The sequence below is a fragment of the Sus scrofa genome, chromosome 11 (assembly GCF_054392235.1).
Source record: "Sus scrofa isolate SSC_HxYL_T2T_F1_AM1 chromosome 11, Sscrofa_HxYL_maternal_Yorkshire_Landrace_v2.0, whole genome shotgun sequence".
NCBI classification, from domain to species: Eukaryota; Metazoa; Chordata; class Mammalia; order Artiodactyla; family Suidae; genus Sus; species Sus scrofa.
The window spans coordinates 24,672,688-24,691,614 of record NC_139393.1 but is presented as its reverse complement, the minus strand read 5'-3'; the positions used below and the strand labels follow the sequence as shown (position 1 = coordinate 24,691,614).

Genomic DNA, 18,927 nt, shown 5'->3' with positions numbered 1-18,927 from the left:
GCCTCGCTGCCTCAGCGTGGGTCTCGCGAGACTCCGTCTCGGAGGTTGGGGGAAGGGGGCGGGGAGAAGGCGTCCTGTGCCTGAGCGCTTCCAGCCGGGCCCTGGGCGGTGCCCCTCCTGGAGTGCTTGGGGTCTTCCTTCAGCTGCAGGAGGCCAAGTTGTGGCTTCGTTTCCCTTTCCCAGCGAGCCCTTGGGATCCCCACTGTGGTGGTATGTGTCCCCGTGAGCACATCTCAAGGTGGGGTAAAGAGGGAAGGGCTGTCGTGGTCATCCTCACTGGGTTCCATGGGGAACTGACCTTGGCTCAGCGAACACGGTGAATTCCGCCTTTGCAGGAGTTGCTGTGGGGTCTGGGAGATATCGTGGGCAGAGCAAGCTAGCCATGCAAAGCGGGCCGTTGGGCTTTTCAGAAGAGACTCTTCATGAGGCCAAAGGATAAACTAGTACGTATAGGATGGATAAATGATACGGTCCTACTGTATAACACAGGGAGCAATAGTCACTGTCCTATGATAAACCGTAATGGGAAAGAACATTTCTTTTCTTTTCTTAACAGCCGCACCTGCTGCACATGGAAGTTGCCAGGCTAGGGGTTCAGTTGGAGCTGCCAGTCTATGCCACAGCCACCACAATGCGGATCCTTAACCCACTGAGCGAGGCCAGGGATGGAACCCACATCCTCATGGATACCGGTCAGATTTTTAACCCACTGAGCCACAACTGGAACTCCAGAAAAGAATATTTTTAAAGAGTGTATGTGTTTGTGTAACTGAATCAGTTTGCTCTATAGCAGAAATTAACACATGGTAGACAAACTATACTTCCTTTAAATATTACTTTGATGTACACAGATATATGTTGTTATACATTTTAGGGGAAACTTTATTTTTGAAATAGTCCTTTTATGGGCCCACCAATATAGTAAAACTAATTTGTTAAATGAATATTTTCAAAAAATGTACAGTTTATTTTTTTGTGCCTTATTTCACTCTCAAAAGTGTCCTGGTTTGAATGATAATGTCTATGCTCATTCTAATTATAGGCTCATCTGGCTTACAAGAAAATGAATGTTCTCCAGTTTCCCTTTTTAGATCTTCTTCTAGGATCAAAGTTCCCAAGATTGGAAGGGCTCTCAAATAAAAGCTGATTAACTCTCTTCCCTAAAATTTTCAGTGTGCATGAGGATTTCTTAGGAAGCTTGTTATAATGCAGATTCCCAGCCCCTGCTCTCAAAGTTCAGGATGGGGCCCTGGAATCTGTATCTCCCCCATGGATCACTCCTCCCTGCCCTTGACATACACACACTCTCCAAGAGATTCCTGGAGACCCAACCCACACTGTGAGAAATATACCCGGACAATTCTCAAATCAACTTCTAGAAGCTTTCCCTATTCTGAAATTGAAATCTCCATCCCTGAAGTCCCACCTACCAGTAATACCAGCCACAAAGAAGACAAATGGAGCTCTCTTCCCCATGATAGATCTTCAAATATGGGCGATACAAGTGTCATCCATTTCCAGAGTTTTCTCTTCTCCAACCCATTGACTTAAGTTACTTCAACTCTTCTTCAAAACATAATACACACACACATTCATTTAGGATTATTGAGAATAAGAATTTTTCTTACAAATAAAGTTTAGGGTGATACTGTTCAGAAATAATGTGTGTGAAAAGGATAAATATTTTAGCTCATGGTAAACTCCACAGGAGTCAATGGTATTACTCAAGAAGAAGGAAAAAGAGCAGGAGGATGGGATAGGAAAAAGAAAGAGACAAGAACTAGAAAACAATAAAAATAAAAAATCCCTACTTCTGGCTGCTGGTATCTAATTAAATGGTGTGTGATTACTTAGATTCCTGCAATATACTCCTGTGTTTCCATAGTCTTTGATCTAATATTTCCCACTTCATGGAATGCCAGCTCCATTCCTCCCCTAAAGCAACCAGCTAATTTCAAAATTATCATCTTTCAAGATTCAGCTCAACCATCACATCCTCAAGCACCCCTAGAATTAATTCCTCTTTTCTTTGTGTACCCCCTGTTCCCATAGAGTCTTACATTTAAACGTCATCATCAGTTGACACATCTCTTAATGGCAATTGTACCTTCAAGTATGCCATTTAATTTTTTGGATACTATGTTTATGACCAGTTGTCTATCTCTCCTCTAATATAAGCTTCACAAGGGCGGGACTTATCTCTGGTACCTGGAAGAGCATCCAGCACATATGTGTTGAACATGCAATTAACAAAATGCTGTTTTCCCTTAATTGACTAGAAGTACCTAAGGACAAACTCCGTGTCAAATTTACCCTCCTAGACAAAACCACATAGGGTGCACTCAGCAAGTGTTTGTGGAAAGAGAAAAGAAAAAAGGGAAAAAGGAATGGATGATTTGACAATTATAAAATGACCATATTATAAGTTCCTGTTGTGATGCAGCAGAAACAAATCCACCTAGTATCCATGAGGACACATGTTCAAATCCCTGGCCTCACTCAGTGGGTCAGGGATCCAGTGTTGCCATGAGCTAAGGTGGAGGTTGCAGATGCAGCTCGGATCCTGTGTTGCTGAGGCTGTGATGTAGGTCGGCAGCTACAGCTCCGATTCGACCCCTAGCCTAAGAACTTCCATATCCCGCAGGTAGCACCCCAAAAAGCAAAATAAAATAAAATTTAAATTTAAAAAAACCACCATGATGAGCTTAGAATGGCATTAAAGAAAGGGATCAAAAACTAGACAAGCTGAGTCTAGCAAAAGAGTTCTTGAATATCTATAAAACATCTCTGCACATGCATGTAGTTATGCATCAGATAAAGGTTGAACTAGATCTCTAGGGCCCTTTCCAAATCTAGATTCTATACTCTCCAAGTGGTAGAATTTACTTATCTCTGCAATTGGCCTGCTTTTCCCGCTTCTCTACCATCAGACCTCTCCCTGCTTGGGCGAGTAAACTTATTTGCATATTTTTCTCAGAACTCTGCACTGTAATTCCTTCAGAGCCAAAAACTTGAGCTCATTTACAGCCACTGCACGCTCTCAAAAAATCTCTTCATCCATCTTGGGCTTCAATTTCTCTTAACAATATTCATTCTATTCTATTCAGCCTGAAGACGGCTCCCTCCTCGACGGGAAAGGCAGGAGTGAACTGGAGGACAGGAATTCTGTTTTCTCTGCTTCTCGTTCAACACCACTCCAAGGAGTTCCCGTTGTGGCTCAGCGGTAATGAACCCCCGACTAGGATCCCACGAGGACTTGGTTTTGATCCTTGGCCCTGCTCAGTGGGTTAAGGATCTGGCGTTGCTATGAGCTGCCGTGTGGGTCATAGTTGTGGCTCAGATCTGGCATTGCTGTGGCTATGGTGTAGGCTGGCAGCTGTAGCTCCAATTCCACCCCTAGCCTGGGAACCTCCATATGCTGACGGGTGCAGCCCTAAAAAAAAAAACAAAAAGAAAGCAAACACACAAACAAAAACTACTCCATTGGCCTGAAAGAGCAAGCCTCTTTCTTCTTCAATTCTGCTCTGAAAGCCTATTATCCTTAACCTTCTTTTCTCCTAAGCTTAGGTTCACTTCTGGCCTTTGGTGCTGCTGATCTCTGATACGGGTCCTTACGCCTTTCACATAATCGTTGGCAACAGGCCTCTCCTTCCACTTTTGGGCACATGCCCTTTTTAAATCTGAGTTTCCCAGAGAGCCTGTGTATCCTCCAGATGTTTTCTCCTTTTGTCACTTGGTGAGAACATGGCGTGATTGCCGACAGAATAGTAACTGAAAGCTTACCAATCCCTCTGAGGCCCCTTTTCAGGAGCAGAATTATAACCACCTTTTCTTGAAATTCATTAAACTCTGCCTTCTCCATGTATTGAGGACCTGCCTTGACAGAGCAAGCCTTCTTTCTGCCTGCCCGGCAGAAATTCTAAAATGAGCAGCCACCTGCTCACCAGATTCCCATCTCCTCCATAACAGCACGGAGGTGAAACGCAGGAGGCAGGAAGACCAGATAGCCCTTTCTGACAATGGTCTCTTCAAAACAGACTGAGGGACCACGTAAAGTGGGTGGCAGGAAATTGAAAGAAAGGGGACAGTTGCTAGAGATACTGTGGAAGTAGAATTGATAAGCCTCGCCAATAAGGTTTGCATAGATGAAAGGGAAAAAAGACTATTGAGTTTCACAAGAGTCGACAACTAAAAAAAAAAAGAAAGAAAAAAAAAATTTACCAACTCCATAATAACAATTTCAAAAAAAAAAAAAAGAGTCAGAGGTGTTCTGTAAAATTGTGAATGAGGTAGGGAGGAAGAAGGTGAACATTTTTTAAAATTTATTTATTTATTTATTTATTATTTATTTTTGCTTTTTAGGGCTGCACCTGCAACATATAGAGGTTCCCAGGCTAGGGTCGAACTGGAGCAGTAGGCGCCCTCTTACGCCAGAGCCACAGCAACAGCAGATCTGAGCTTCATCTGCAACCTACTCCACAGCTCACGGCAACACTGAATCCTTAACCCACTGAGCGAGGCCGGGGATTTGAACATGTGTCCTCATGGTTATTACTCAAGATTTGTTTCTGCTGAGCCACGATGGGATCTCTGAACCTTTTTAATATGCGAGAGCAAGACTTGAGAAAGCATCTTTCATAATAATTTAGCACTTGCCATTCTCTGACCTTGTCCCCTTATTTACCTTTTAAGAGCATGTAACTCACCCAGGTTGCCCAAAATCTATCCTGTGATAGATTTATCACCGGAATTATCCTCTATCTGGTCATGGAGGTAAGAGAATTGTACAAGGTTTCAACATTAGTGGATGATAAAGCTAGACTCACGTCTCCTGGCTTTCCAGTAGTTTTCCTTTCTCTTCCAAGATGCTGCAGCTCATGGCATTGCTAATGATCTGTAGGCATAAAAGGACCAGCATCATGGGACTTCTCTTGTGGCACAGCAGGTTAAGGATCAGACATTGTCACTGCAGTGGCTTGGGAACTTCCGCATGCCATGAGTGTGGCCAAAATAAAAAGAGGGAATGGACATCACCAAAATCCTTTTTGCAAATAGGCAAAGCCAGCACTAGTTTGTGCCAGCAGCTGCCATTGGCAGGGGCTGAACCAACTAGCTTAGTCTGATAGCTTTGTCCCAAGAATCTTTCCATCCTTGACTGCCATACCTGAGATTGGTCAGTTATCTACGAGAAATCCCAAAACATCAAAAGAAACTCTCTTTCAAAGTGTTTCTCGGAGTTCCCATCGTGGCACAGCGGAAACAAATCCGACTAGGAACCATGAGGTTGCGGGTTCGATCCCTGGCCTTGCTCAGTGGGCTAAGGATCCGGAGTTGCCGTGAGCTGTGGTGTAGGTCGCAGACATGGCTCAGATCATGCGTGGATGTGGCTGTGGCTGTGGCTGTGGTGTAGACCAGCAGCTGTAGCTCTGATTGGACCCCTCGCCTGGGAACCTCCATATGCCGAGGATGTGGCCCTAAAAAGCAAAAAAAAAGAAAAGAAAAGAAAGAGTGTTTAACTCTGATTTTCCCCTTCCACACTGAGCAATAGCCATTTTCAGTTCCCTAACTCCTCTCTCTCTTTCTCCCTCCCCCCTTCCCGCCCCCATCTCCCACACACTTTTACCACAACTACTTCCTTGCTGTGTGGTTGACTTTTCCCTGCCCTCAGCCCTCTACCAACCACCATCATACTTATTCCTCATCTATGAAAATCGTACTCCTCCATCAACTCTATTCATTTACCAAATATTCACTGAATCCTATTATGTGCGAGGCACCATTCAAGCATCAGCAATACAGCATTGAGCAAGACAGTCTCTGAGCTCACTGAGTTTAAATCTATAGTCTTTAAATCGCTTTATTGACCATGCTAGGGCTCCCCTTCCTCTAGATACCACATATTTTGTCTTTGTCGTCACATCACCATCAACAGGTTCACCCAGGCTAGAAATATGTTCTTGGTGTGGGTGCGGGGTGGGGGGATAGTATTAGCTCCACATCCTCTTACTCCACCATCTCGAGCTCCCTTTAACTGAAGACCCAGGCTAAAAATATGAAACTCATCTCCGATTTGTCTCTCTCCATCTCCATTCAGTCACTCACAGAGTCTTGTTTTTCTGCATCCTAAGAATTCCACATGTGTTCGGTTCGACATCTCTACTCGGCGCCCTGGCTTAGGACGCTTCTCTTGGGTCCCTTGGATCGATGCAGTCACCTCTGACTGGTTGCTCTGCCTCTGGTCTCGCCTCCCTCAAATCTATCATCCATGAGAAGGTTCATGATTTATTTAACACAAAAATCTAATCAGGTCCATCCCCTGCTCATAACCCTTCAAAAGCCCAAGCTGCTTGAAATGGTACCCAAAGCCCTCGGTCATCCGTTTATGTCTTACATCTCTTGCCTCATTGTTTGCCTAGTTCCTATCTCGTGTTTTCTAAGTCACTTGTGGGTGTGTGTGTCCCTGACTGCGAGTTTTTTCATGGCTGGTTTGTACATCTTTGCAGCCTCCAGGCACAGCCTGGCATATAGTTGCCCCTTCATCAATTTTGAACAAGACTGGGTTTCTGCTGTTGTTTTGCATTTAAATGTAGGTCTTAAGTTTTCACGGGCCTGTGACTTGCTTCTTCAACCTTACAGAGCCTTTCTTTGGTCGTCATCAGGACTACTTTCAAATGGTCCTGCTTCTGGGAATGTTGGAGAATGGCATTTCCCACTCCCTTTATTTATTTATTTATTTATTTATTTATTTAGTCTTTTTGCCATTTTCTCAGGCCGCTTCCCGCGGCATATGGAGAGTCCCAGGCTCAGGGTCTAATCAGAGCTGTAGCCGCCGGCCTACACCACAGCCACAGCAACGCCAGATCCTTAACCCACTGAGTGAGGCCAGGGATCGAACCTGCAACCTCATGGTTCCTAGTCAGATTCGTTTCCACTGCGCCACGACGGGAACTCCTAGATTTCCCTCTTAAGATCCTTTACTGAGACTTCTACAACTACCTGTGCCTACTCCATCCCTATCACTAGCATGCACCATCTCCTGGGAAGGCATTAAGTACCCAGTACAAGATCCTGCCCTGTCCCTTCTCTTCCCCTCACACTAGGGGAAGCACATGAGGAGATGGAGGCTTCATCAGCCAGGGTCCCGCCCTGTGCTGGAAGCATAGCGTAAGCAAGAAACGAATATTACCCATCCGCTGAGATGTGGGGATTTACTGTGGTCGTATAACCTTGTCCATCCCGACGACTCAGTTTCCTGAGGACAGGAACAGCACCCCTTTATCTTTGTGTCTCCATGGGGCCATATTCAAAACAGACTAGAAATATATATCGTACTTAAGTTTTGATTCCTGGAGTTCTGGTCCTGGCTCAGTGGTAACAAACCTGACTAGTATCCATGAAAATGTGGGTTCGGTCCCTGGCCTCCCTCAGTGGGTGGAGGATCCAGCCCTTGCCGTGAGCTGTGGTGTAGGTGACAGATGTGGCTTGGATCCCACTTTGTTGTGGCTGTGGTGTAGGAGAGCAGCTACAACTCCAATTCAACCCCTATCCTGGGAATTTCCACATACGGCAGGTGCAGCCCTAAAAAGAAAAAAAAAAAAATTGATTCCTGATTGTTCCAAGGTCACAGTGTCCCATTTCAAATATTCCTCTCTCTCCTGTTCCTGCCATCTCATCACTAAAGCATGCTTTCTGCTCCATGTGGGCACAAGTCCAGTTTCTAAAAATATAAAAACTAAAATTTCTAACCTGTTGATCCAGGGTGGGTCATCATGTAACATTTTATAGAGACTAAGATGTCAACCCTTGGATGGCTGGGAACGGTTCCTGCAGCTCAGCTGTGGCAGTGCCTTTCGGGGAGAGAGAGAAGGCAGGCGAGAAAGGAGGCTTTGAGCACCAGCGGGCAGCCCTGAGGGGCCAAGCAAAGGGATTGTAATAATCGGCTTAAGACGGGATGTGAGTGTCATGGCACAGGGCTCCCTGTATCCTCTGCCCCAGCAGATGGCACAATGACATGGTCATAAATGTCATAAAATTTTTCCTCCATTCGCCTTTATATGCCTTTAAAACCCCTTACAGGAGTTCCTGTGGTAGCGCAGTGGTTAACAAATCTGACTAGGAACCATGAGGTTGTGGGTTCGATCCCTGGCCTTGCTCAGTGTGTTAAGGATCTGGCGTTGCTGTGGCTGTGGCATAGGCTGGCGGCTACAGCTCTGATTAGACCCCTAGCCTGGGACCCTCCATATGCCATGGGAGTGGCCCTAGAAAAGGCAAAAAGGCAAAAATAAATAAATAAATAAGTAAATAAATAAATAAAACCCCTTACATTTGAGCATGATTCTGTGAAGGAAAAAAAAAAATCCTCTTTCTAGGATCCCTTTTAAACCACCACTGTTAAACAATGGATGATTCAAAAAGAAAAGTGTTCCAACACAGAGTCTCTACCCAAAAGAAATGCCTAACATGTACTTATTCTCTCTGTGATCCTTACGGTATATTTTTTTTTTCCTCATGTCAATGTGTTATACATCCCACTTGATCTTATTTCATACACATTGGCACAGAGCTACTGACTATATGCATTTGTTCATAGAATTAAAAAAAAATCCACAGGAGTTCATGTCGTGGCTCGGTGGTTGACGAATCTGACCAGGAACCATGAGGTTGAGGGTTCGATCCCTGGCCTCACTCAGTGGGTTAAGGATCCGGCATTGCCATGAGCTGTGGTGTAGGTCACAGACACGGCTCAGATCCCGAGTTGCTGTGGCTGTGGTGTAGGCCGGTGGCTACAGCTCTGATTAGGCCCCTAGCCTGGAAACCTCCATTTGCCACGGGAGCGGCTCTAGAAAGGGCAAAAAGACAAAAAAACAAACAAAAAAAAAAATTCCGCAGCCTTCTTACTATTTTCTTTACCTATTAAAGGTTCTAACACCACGCCTGTTACCTCCTCCTGCATCCACATCTCCAAACATGCCCTTTCATAGGAAAAGGTCCAGCTAATCACAGCCCATCTGTTGAATACTCTGAAAGTTAAAATTAAGCCTGTAGGCACTGGCTCTAGGATTTATGTTTCCTTAGGTCAATTACAAAATTTCCAGCTAGAGCTATGAAAACTTTGAATTTTAAAAGTTGAAAACTCCGAAGTTTTCATTTTTGTAAATGCCGAGTGTTTCATTTTGGAGGGAGATAGTTCTCCCTGTACCATCCCTACAGTGTCATTTCCTAAAAATCCTTTCGGAAGTCTTGTCTAAATCTTCAAGCTAAAAATAAACTTAGAGAATTTTTCTGATGTTCAACAAAATCAATCTACAGCGGGAACCTAAATTTTTGCCCATAACTACACTCAGGAGAAGTCCTTCATTTTCCTTCTTTTTTTTTTTTTTTTTTTTTTTTTTTTTGGCTTTTTAGAGCTGCACCTGTGGGTATGGAAGTTCCTAGGCTAGGGGTCGAATTGTAGCTGTAGCTGCCGGCCTATGCAACAGCAACTCAGAAACCAAGCTGTGTTGTGCCCTGACCTGCACCGACAGCTCGTGGCAACACCAGATTTCCCACCCACTGATCGAGGCCAGAGAACAAATCCAAATCCTCACGGATACTAGTGGAGTTTGTAACCACTGAGCCACAAGGGGAACACCCTGTTCATTTTCTTATGGTGGGTCACTGGGTGATTTGTGGCCTTGCATATTTAAAAATCTATCGAAGGAGTTCCCATTGTGGCTCAGTGGATTATGAGCCCAACAGGGTATCCACGAGGATGTGACAAAAATCTAGCAACATAGTACCAGGATGAAAACACAAAGGAAAAAGACTGATAGATCCCTACAGACAAATATTTAAACCCCAATAGTAAATTAAATAATACTAAATTAAGATATATAAAAATTAGAATATTTGCAACGAGATATCTCAACACAGAGAGATCTTTTACAAATCAACTATTCATACACAGTAGGTTGAAGACGTGGTCAAATCTGGTGTTGCTGTGGCTGTGGCTGTGGCTGTGGCTGGCAGCTACAGCTCCAGTTAGACCCCTAGCCTGGGAACCTCCATATGCCGTGGGTGTGGCCCTAAAAAGACAAAAGACCAAAAAAAAAAAAAAATCACTTACTGCAAAAAAACCCCCCAAAAACAAATCAACTACACACACACACACACACACACACACACACACACACACACACACACACACACACACACAAGAAAATAAAGAATGATCAGTAGACCTGTGGGGAAAAAAAGGATTAAGCTCTCCAAATGACATTTTTTACTCAGCATATAAGCAAAGAGTTTTTTTCTTTTTTTTTCTTTTCTTTTTCTTTCTTTCTTTCTTTTTTTTTTTTTTTTTAATCTTTTCAGGGCTGCACCCATGGGATATAAAGTTCCCAGACTAGGGGTTGAGTCATCGGTCTAGCTGCCGGCCTACACCACGGCCACAGCACCACCAGATCCAAGCTGTGTCTGGGATCTACACCACAGCTCACCGCAACGCCAGATCCTCAACCTACTGAGTGAAGCCAGAGATCAAACCTGCAACCTCATGGTTCCTAGTTGGATTTGTTTCCACTGTGCCACGACAGTGGAAATCTTTTTTTTTAATCAGTAATGGGAGGGTATAGAGCATACTGCTAGTGGCAACAATTATCGATGTCAACTTTTAGGAAAGTAATTTAACTACATATATCTACATGTATTAAAATCCCTATAAATGTGGGATTCTCTTAAGCCACCAGTTCTAATTTGTCTACATCCCAAGCATTAGACAAGCATCTAAAGGATTTTTATTGCAGGGATTTTGATAGATATACAGATAACAAAGATATGGAAGGATGCACACCAAAATATTAAGCAGTGATTAGCTACAAATAAAACCTAGAAAAAAAATCACTAGGTTTTTTTCCCCTTTTCATTACCCATCTGTATGTCTAAAGTTTCTGTAACAAATGCTTTTTAATTTTATAACAAGGTGTGTAATTTTTAGTCTCTTTTTCAGAAAATGTACTTTAAAAGCATAGAAGGGCAACTGGAACTTTGGGATTCCTCTCCAGGTTTACACACAAATTCCAATCCAGAGCAGATTAAATGTGAAAAGCAAAATTGTAGGGTCCCTTACGCAGCAACTCTGCTTCTTTTCTCGTTACTTCCACGTACATAGAGAATCGTCTAAGGAAGATGTTTACAACCCCATACATGTTCTAGATAATTCTGGCCATAAGTCATAATTTTCCATACCTGCACAATGTTGTTGGTTTTTCTGTTGTGGATTTTTTTTTTTTTTTTTTTTTTTTGGCCAAGGAAGTTCTCAGGCCAGGGATTGAACTCAATCTGCAGCAGTGACAACACCAGATCATTAACTGCTAAGCCACCAGCAGCTTTCTATTTTGTGGGGGAGGGCTGCACCCACGGCATCTGAAAGTTCCCAGGCTAGGGGTCAGATTGGAGCTACAGCAGCTGACTTACACCACAGCCACAGCAATGCGGAATCTAAGCCATGTCTGTGACCTACACCAAAGCTTGTGGCAACACTGGATCCTTAACCCACTGACCAAGGCCAGAGATGGAACCCGAATCGAATCCTAATGGTTGTTAGTCCAGGTTCATTACTGCTGAGCCACAATGGGAATTCCTATTTTTTTGTTTTGTTTTGTTTTAAATGAGACCAGATACCTGAACAATATCTTTGAGAATGCAGGCTATATCAGGCAGCAGAAGAGAAACTGACATATTTTTCCTGAAAGTCCCCAAAGTAAGAAGCCTCTATTTCCCCTACATGGCCTTCTGGTTACACATTGGAAAATAGCAAGCAAGGAATGCCAAGTCTAGATACAAAACCCAGAACATGTCTGTGGACGGTGAGGTAGCCAGGCTGGCAGGTGTAGGGCAGAAAGGGCTGCAGGCCCCAGCAGTAAAATGCCTGGGACCTTCGCACATTTACAATCCGTTTGGCGCTGCTTTCAACCCAGGCTGAGGGATTTCATCTTCCCCACGTGAGGCAATGACAACAATTTCAAACAGACCAAACATTTTATATTAGCGTCCACACCACAATGCAGGTTCAGCTGGCGAAAGAGAGAAAAACCGAGAGTTCTGCATTACACACGCCAGAGAACCTAGCTGAGCACCAGGTACTCTCAGCCACCACCATCCAATGCGGCTCTTTCTACACCACATCTTTGCCCCACTTCTGTGAACCACCCCCTGCCCCCCCCCCCAGCCCCCACCAAGTCTCAGCCCACGAAAATGAAAATCCCCATGTTCCCCTGAATACACATTTGGAAAGTTACTTTCTTTTTCTTTCTTTCTTTCTTTTTTTTTTTTTTTTTTTTTTTTTTTGCTCTTTAGGGCTGCACCCATGGCATATGGAGGTTCCCAGGCTAGGGGTTGAATCAGCTGTAGCCACCAGCTTACACCGCAGCCACAGCCACATCAGATCCGAGCTGTGTCTGTGACCTACACCACAGCTCATAGCAATACCAGATCCTTAACCCACTGAGGGAGGCCAGGGATCGAATCCACAACCTCATGGTTCATAGTTGGATTCATTTCCACTGCACCATGACGGGAACTCCTAGAAAGTTACTTACAACAGAGCAATTGGGAAGATCTCTTAATGCTGCAAAGTATTATTAGTTGTCTACCTGCAAAACTTATCTATTCTTCCAACTTTCATCCTAAGATTAAAGGCAATGCTGCAAACGCTTCTCTTATAATGTGAGGAGAAGGAGGGAGCCAGAGCATACAATGGGGAAAATCAATATTCTCATACTAGGATCTATAAACTGGTTCAAGGTCATAAAAGTCGAACAGGAAAGCCTACTGACTGAGTAATAGGAAATAGTTTACACAGAGCAAAGACAAGCTTCTAAAATATCTACAAACCACACGTGGTCTCTACAATGACATCCCGCTGATTTTTTTTTTTTTTTTTTTTTTTTTTTTGTCTTTTTGCTATTTCTTGGGCCGCTCCCGTGGCATTTAGAGATTCCCAGGCTAGGGGTCGAATCGGAGCTGTAGCCACTGGCCTACTCCAGAGCCACAGCAACTCGGGATCAGAGCCACAGCAACGCGGGATCCGAGCCGCGTCTACGACCTACACCACAGCTCACAGCAACACCGGATCGTTAACCCACTGAGCAAGGGCAGGGACCGAACCCGCAACTTCATGGTTCCTAGTCGGATTCGTTAACCACTGCACCACCACGGGAACTCCCACGCTGATTTTTTATGGCCTTTCAGAAAATGAACTGCCCCACTCTGAAAAACCAGAGGAAAGAGGAAGAGTCTTAGTAAGTCAATCAAGACCAAAGCCAAACCCGATAGTGATCACAGTACTGCATTTGATCTCTATGGATTGTAAGGGAGCAGATAAAAAAAAAAAAAAAAAAAAAAAATAAGATCCCCGAAGAGAGAAACACTCAAGAGCTTTGCGATAAAAACCAACACATACCATTTACACAGAAAACGTTCACATTTTATTTATAAATTTGTTTAAGAGCATATAAAAGATTTCTTTCATTTCGCTTGCTCACCTTGGTGCCTTGCATGCAAATCTACTGAGGCCAAAGCTACTCCTGCACCCACCCCCCGCCCCCCACAACCTGATCTGAGAATCAGGTAAGAATTGGCTGTTCAGAGAGACAGGCATGCAGCGCCCACTGCTCCCAGGAACCTGAAAGCACCCGAAGTTTCCCCCCCTTTCCATCTTACTAATAGGGCTGTAATTAGCCTTCCAGTAAGAGGCGAAACCAATTAGAAAAATAACATAACATTTCACTGGCAGTAGAGATTAAATATGAGTTCTGCAATCAGTTCCTGCAAACACGTGTAACGAATGACAGGAAGAAACCAGCCACCCCCAGATGCTCAACAGTGAAGTCAAGGTAAAAACAGTGAGGCTGAACAAAGCTGCCTGAAGAAAAAAGCATCTCATGCAGTTTTTCAAGGTCACTTGACAAAGGCCAGATGGACGCAAATATTTCTCATCTATCCTGGAAGAAAAAGAAAACAAAAAAATTAGTACCAGCAACCAAATAACATTCAGAGCCTCTGTAAGTCCAAAATGACGTTCCTGCAAAGAACACCCTCAGGGCACCACTAATTTTTTTAATGATTTCAAGTCGCAGGGAAATGTGTACGTTTCAAGTTCCACTGCCTTTGATCCAGAAGACGGTCTGGTCTCTGTCAACAACGGAATGGCTTATTGAGTGACAGCTCATCAGCTGGGTTCTGAGAGAGAGGCTAACACGGGTCACAAGGAACAGTGTTCACAAACATTGTCACCCACCTCCATGGTTACGGCAAGTGTGGAACAGAGCAATTTAAATGGAAATGTGCAGGGTAGAGGTGTGCTGAATTCTACAGCAGGAAGGTGATGTCTAAGCGGAACCTGAGAAAAGGAGCGAGGCTAAATGAGTCCCTGCCTCCCCCAGCGCCTCCCCCCAATCCACGTGCCAAGGGTCATGTCATTTCCATCAAGCCTCCCAGACTGCCGAGCCAAGGTACCCGAGACTCAGGTTATTGCTGCTCTAACATCCTGGGAATCTACAACCTCAGACTGCCTATGGGTCATGGCAAGTGCTTAACTGCCCTGAAGACACAGGAGTCAGAGCTTCTATAGCCTCTCAAAGGGTCTCACTTACTAATAGCAGAGAAGCGATCATGTGAAGTAATTTTTTTGTCATGTTTTTAATCAAAGAATTGTTGATTTACAATGTTGTGTTAATTTCTGCTGGACAGCAAAGTGATTCAGTTATATGTATATAAATATATAAATATATATATATATACATGCACACACATACACATATATACAGTTATACAGTCTTTTTTTTTTTTTTTTTTTGGCTTTTTAGGGCTGTACCCATGGCACATGGAGGTTCTCAGGCTAGGGGTCAAATCAGAGCTGTAGCTGCCAGCCTACACTACAGCCACAGCAATGCACAATCTGAGCCATGTCTGAAACATATACCACAGCTCACAGCAATACCAGATCCTTAACCCACTGAGCAAGGCCAGGGATCAAACCCACGTCTTCATGGATACTAGCTGGGTTCGTTATCGCTGCACTATGATGGCAACTACCCCTAGTTCAATTTTATATAGTCTTTTTTCTCCTGGAATTCAAAAAGTCTTCCTCTTTATAAGCTTTAATCTACCTGGAATTGATTTTTTTATGATTTTGCATGGGTACCCAGTTGTCCCAACTGCATTTGTTGAAGAGGCCATTTATGCCCAAGAGTGTGCCCTGCCCTCTGTCGTACAACAACATTCCAAATTCCAACATTGCTCTGCCTGTGCCAATTCTATACCGTATTTAATATTTGAGTGCCATATATACGTCTTTATCTTTAGGAGTAAATTGGCTATTCTTGGTTCTTTGCTCTGATTAGAATTGAAATAAATCAATAGATTGAGAGCTCATTCCTATCCATTGACAAGATATAGCTCCATTAATTTGTGTATTCCTTAAGGGCTTCCTATAAAATTGTGTGTGTGTGTGTGTGTGTGTATATATATGTATACACACACGCACACACATATATATTTAAAGGTAATGTACATCTTTGGTTTTACCCTTTTATTCAATTTTTTTGTTTACTCTCAAGGAACAGAGACAAAGAAAAAAGAAAGCCAATTACCACTTTGGACTTGGATATGCCTGTCTTTCTTTTTATCCATGCAGAACCTAATCAGATAGGCAGAGCTCACTTACATAAGACCTACCAGTAGTCAGCGGTGAGCCAGACTCCCAAATCCTCGTTTCCCTAATAGCAGCCCAGGAAGGATTCATTTACTCATCCCATCATCTTCCCTCCCATCCCAGGTATTTTTCTCTATACATGTACCTTTTAAGTTGGGGGAGTTTTTAAGTAGAGGAGAAAATATACAGGAGGTTTCCAAGTCCTGTCCGAAATCTGTGTTTCCATCACATTTCACAATTTAAAAATGCTATAAACTTGGATAATGTCTTAAATTCACAATACCCAATTTCCCACAGGACTCCTATATTCTTGTAAGTCAACAATTTTTCAATCGTCACTCAAGATGCCAAGATAGGAGTTCCCACTGTGGCACAGCAGAAGCAAATCCGACTAGGAACAATGAGGTTGAGGGTTCAATCCCTGGCCTCACTCAGTGGGTTAAGGATCCGGCGTTGCCATGAGTTGTGGTGTAGGTCAAGACGTGGCTCAGATCTGGAGTTGCTGTGGCTCTGGCGTAGGCCAGTGGCAGCAGCTCCGATTCCACCCCTAGCCTAGGAACCTCCATATGCAGCGAGTGCAGCCCTAAAAAGACAAAAAGATCAAAAAAAAAAAAAAAAAAAAAAAAAGCAAAGATACAAAGATATGTTGTGATTCCTTCCTCTCTCTTGTAAATTGTCCCTGTATTGAATGCCATAGCAATACACGTGAGCATATGTTACAATAAATAGACACAGCCAAAATGCATTTTCTGCAAATGTGCCTGTATTCAATTACCATATATATATATGTGTTTGTGAAATCTATCCATAAGTTTTAACTACCAGATATATTCCAAGGAAACATGGAGATAAGATTCCTTGTAGATTGTCTTCTCAAAAAATGACCTTTTGGGACATTTGTGTTGTGGCATAGTGGGTTAAGAACCTAATTAGTATCCATGAGGATATGGATTCAACCCTTGGCCTCACTCAGTGGGTTAAGGATGGATCTGTCACTGCCACAAGCTGTGGCATAGGTCGCAGAGGCAGCTTGGATCCTGCGTTGCCCCCTAGCCTGGGAACTGCCATATGCCACATGTGCAGCCCCAAAAAAGACCAAAAAAAAAGAATACACCAATACAACGAGTCATATAAGTTTTTGGTTTCCTAGTGTGTATAAAAGTTATGCTTACACTGTACTGTAGTCTATTAAGTGCATAATAGCACAATGTCTAAAAAAATGTATTTACCATAATTTAAAATAATTATTGCTAAAAAAAAAAAAGAAGAAGAAGCTCTTTTGTCCTTAGGGGTGATCTTCTCTAGAGTTTCCAGGACAACAAGCACTTGATTATGTTGTTGTATTTTACCAGTTTAAAGATTCCTATCGGTTCCATTTTTTTTTCAGTAGATACATAGACAGCTGGGTTTCCATGAACTTATAAAACCCACTGCAGTTGGCTTTGATTCTGTACACACTGCCCACCACACAACCCCCTACATTCCAAAGCTTTGGTTCTGTTTCAATAATATATTGTACACACAGAACACATAATACACGTATTACAGCACAGCGGCAAGGTTTTCTTCGCAGAAATCTGAAAGGATGTTTCATTTTCCAAAAGCGCCTTTTGCTGTAGGGTTTTTTTTTTTTTTAAATCATTTCATAGTGAAAAATTAAACACTGCTTCCTAGTTGAGGTGCTAGTTTCACTGAATATATTACGAGAGAAGGTTTATTATTTTTATAACCATATTTCACCGAAAATCTTCCTTAAAAAAAAAACGCTCATTTGTTTTTGTTGTAAGTCTGGGCAAAGGGTGATTAAAAAAAAAAAAAAAGCCTTACAGTCTAAGCCATCACACAGCAACCAAAGGGCAGGTGTCATTTTTTATTGGGATTGGCATTGGCCGGTACTGAAATAAGGACTTTCTCCATCTCTCAGAAGCTATTGTGGAATTTACAGTAATCACCCTGGCTGACTGCCTATCACACAGCTCAACAGCACAGCAAAAAAAATAATGTCTGGGGACAAGGCCACAACATATTTTTAAAATTCTCATTGTTTTTCTTCTTCCACTTTGAAAGTTTTTTTTTTTTTTTTTGAGGAAAAAAATAAATAAAACTCACCCAGCTGTTACCACTATTCATATTCCAATAGCCTCCAAAGTGCTGGAGGCCACCTGGTTGACTTTCGCCTTGGAGTCGGTCCAGGAAGGCATTATTTACCCTTTAAAACAATGAAAAATGTGTGTAAGTGGAAAGCTTGCTGCTGGGCTGAAAGATTTCTGAGAACCTAATGTGCTGAATGAACGGACAGTGGGGAACGCTAGCCCTGTTTAGCTCAGAAGAAATCTACAGAAACTTCTTTTCCCAAGAACCACATGACATGCTGTGAAAGGTCCTTTGCGGGAGCTGGTGCCATTCCAGGCTCAGGCTAAAGGGGGCATAAATTATTCTTTTTTTTTTTCTGAACCCTCGGCATATGGAAGTTCCCAGGCTGGCTCTCAAATCAGAGCTGCAGCTGCTGGCCTGCACCACAGCCACAGTGACACGGGATCTGAGCCACATCTGCAACCTACACCACAGCTCTGCAAGATCCCTAACCCACTGAGCGAGGCCAGGGATCGAACCTGTGTCCTCATGGCTACTAGTTGGGTTCATTACCACTGAGCCATGACGGGAACTCCCAGGGGCATAAATTCTTCAGTTTCACTTATCCACCTCTACCAGTTCTGCCAACTGCCATGGTCACTCACTCAACTGCAGCCCTAAGCACCATGCCAGGCATGAACCCCAGAGGCTGAGAAAAGACGGCTGCTTCAGCAAGAATGCAAATATGAAGAGAACCCCCAAATCACTCTATGGTGCTCTTATTACAGGACCGATGTCCCTCCCATTGACCTTGGACCCCACTGCCAGTCTGGCTAAAGTAAATCCCGAGTTCCTATTGTGACTCAGTGGTAATGAACCTGATTAGTATCCATGAGGATGCAAGTTCGATCCCTGGCCTTGCTCAGTGGGCTAAGGATCCGGTGTTGCCGTGAGCTGTGGTGTAGGTCACAGATGCAGCTTGGATCCCTGCGTTGCCGTGGCTGTAGTGTTGGCCGGCAGCTGCAGCTCCAATTGGAACCCTAGCCTAGGAACTTCCATACGCCATGGGTGCAGCCCTAAAAAGAAAAAGAAAAAAAAAAAAAAAAAAAAAAAAAGGAGGGGATATCTGATTGAATGCTTCACCGTCCCCCCATCTTAAT

At 43.4% G+C, this 18,927-nt stretch overlaps 1 protein-coding gene across 2 annotated transcripts in view; it reads right to left on the bottom strand.

Moving 5' to 3' along the window:
• Positions 1 to 13,443: 13,443 nt before the first annotated feature.
• EPSTI1 (epithelial stromal interaction 1) overlaps positions 13,444 to 18,927 on the bottom strand; it is a 104,465-nt gene continuing 98,981 nt past the window's right edge. Inside the window, exons 10-11 of one of the 2 annotated variants that reach the window (XM_003482896.5) lie at positions 17,804 to 17,903; positions 13,444 to 13,982 (exon numbers count right to left, since the gene is read on the bottom strand). In XM_003482896.5, the coding sequence (XP_003482944.1) occupies positions 13,974 to 13,982; positions 17,804 to 17,903 (109 nt within the window). In that variant the 3' untranslated portion in view covers positions 13,444 to 13,973. The remainder of the gene's footprint in view (positions 13,983 to 17,803; positions 17,904 to 18,927) is intronic. The other variant, XM_021065622.2, reaches the window with a different exon arrangement.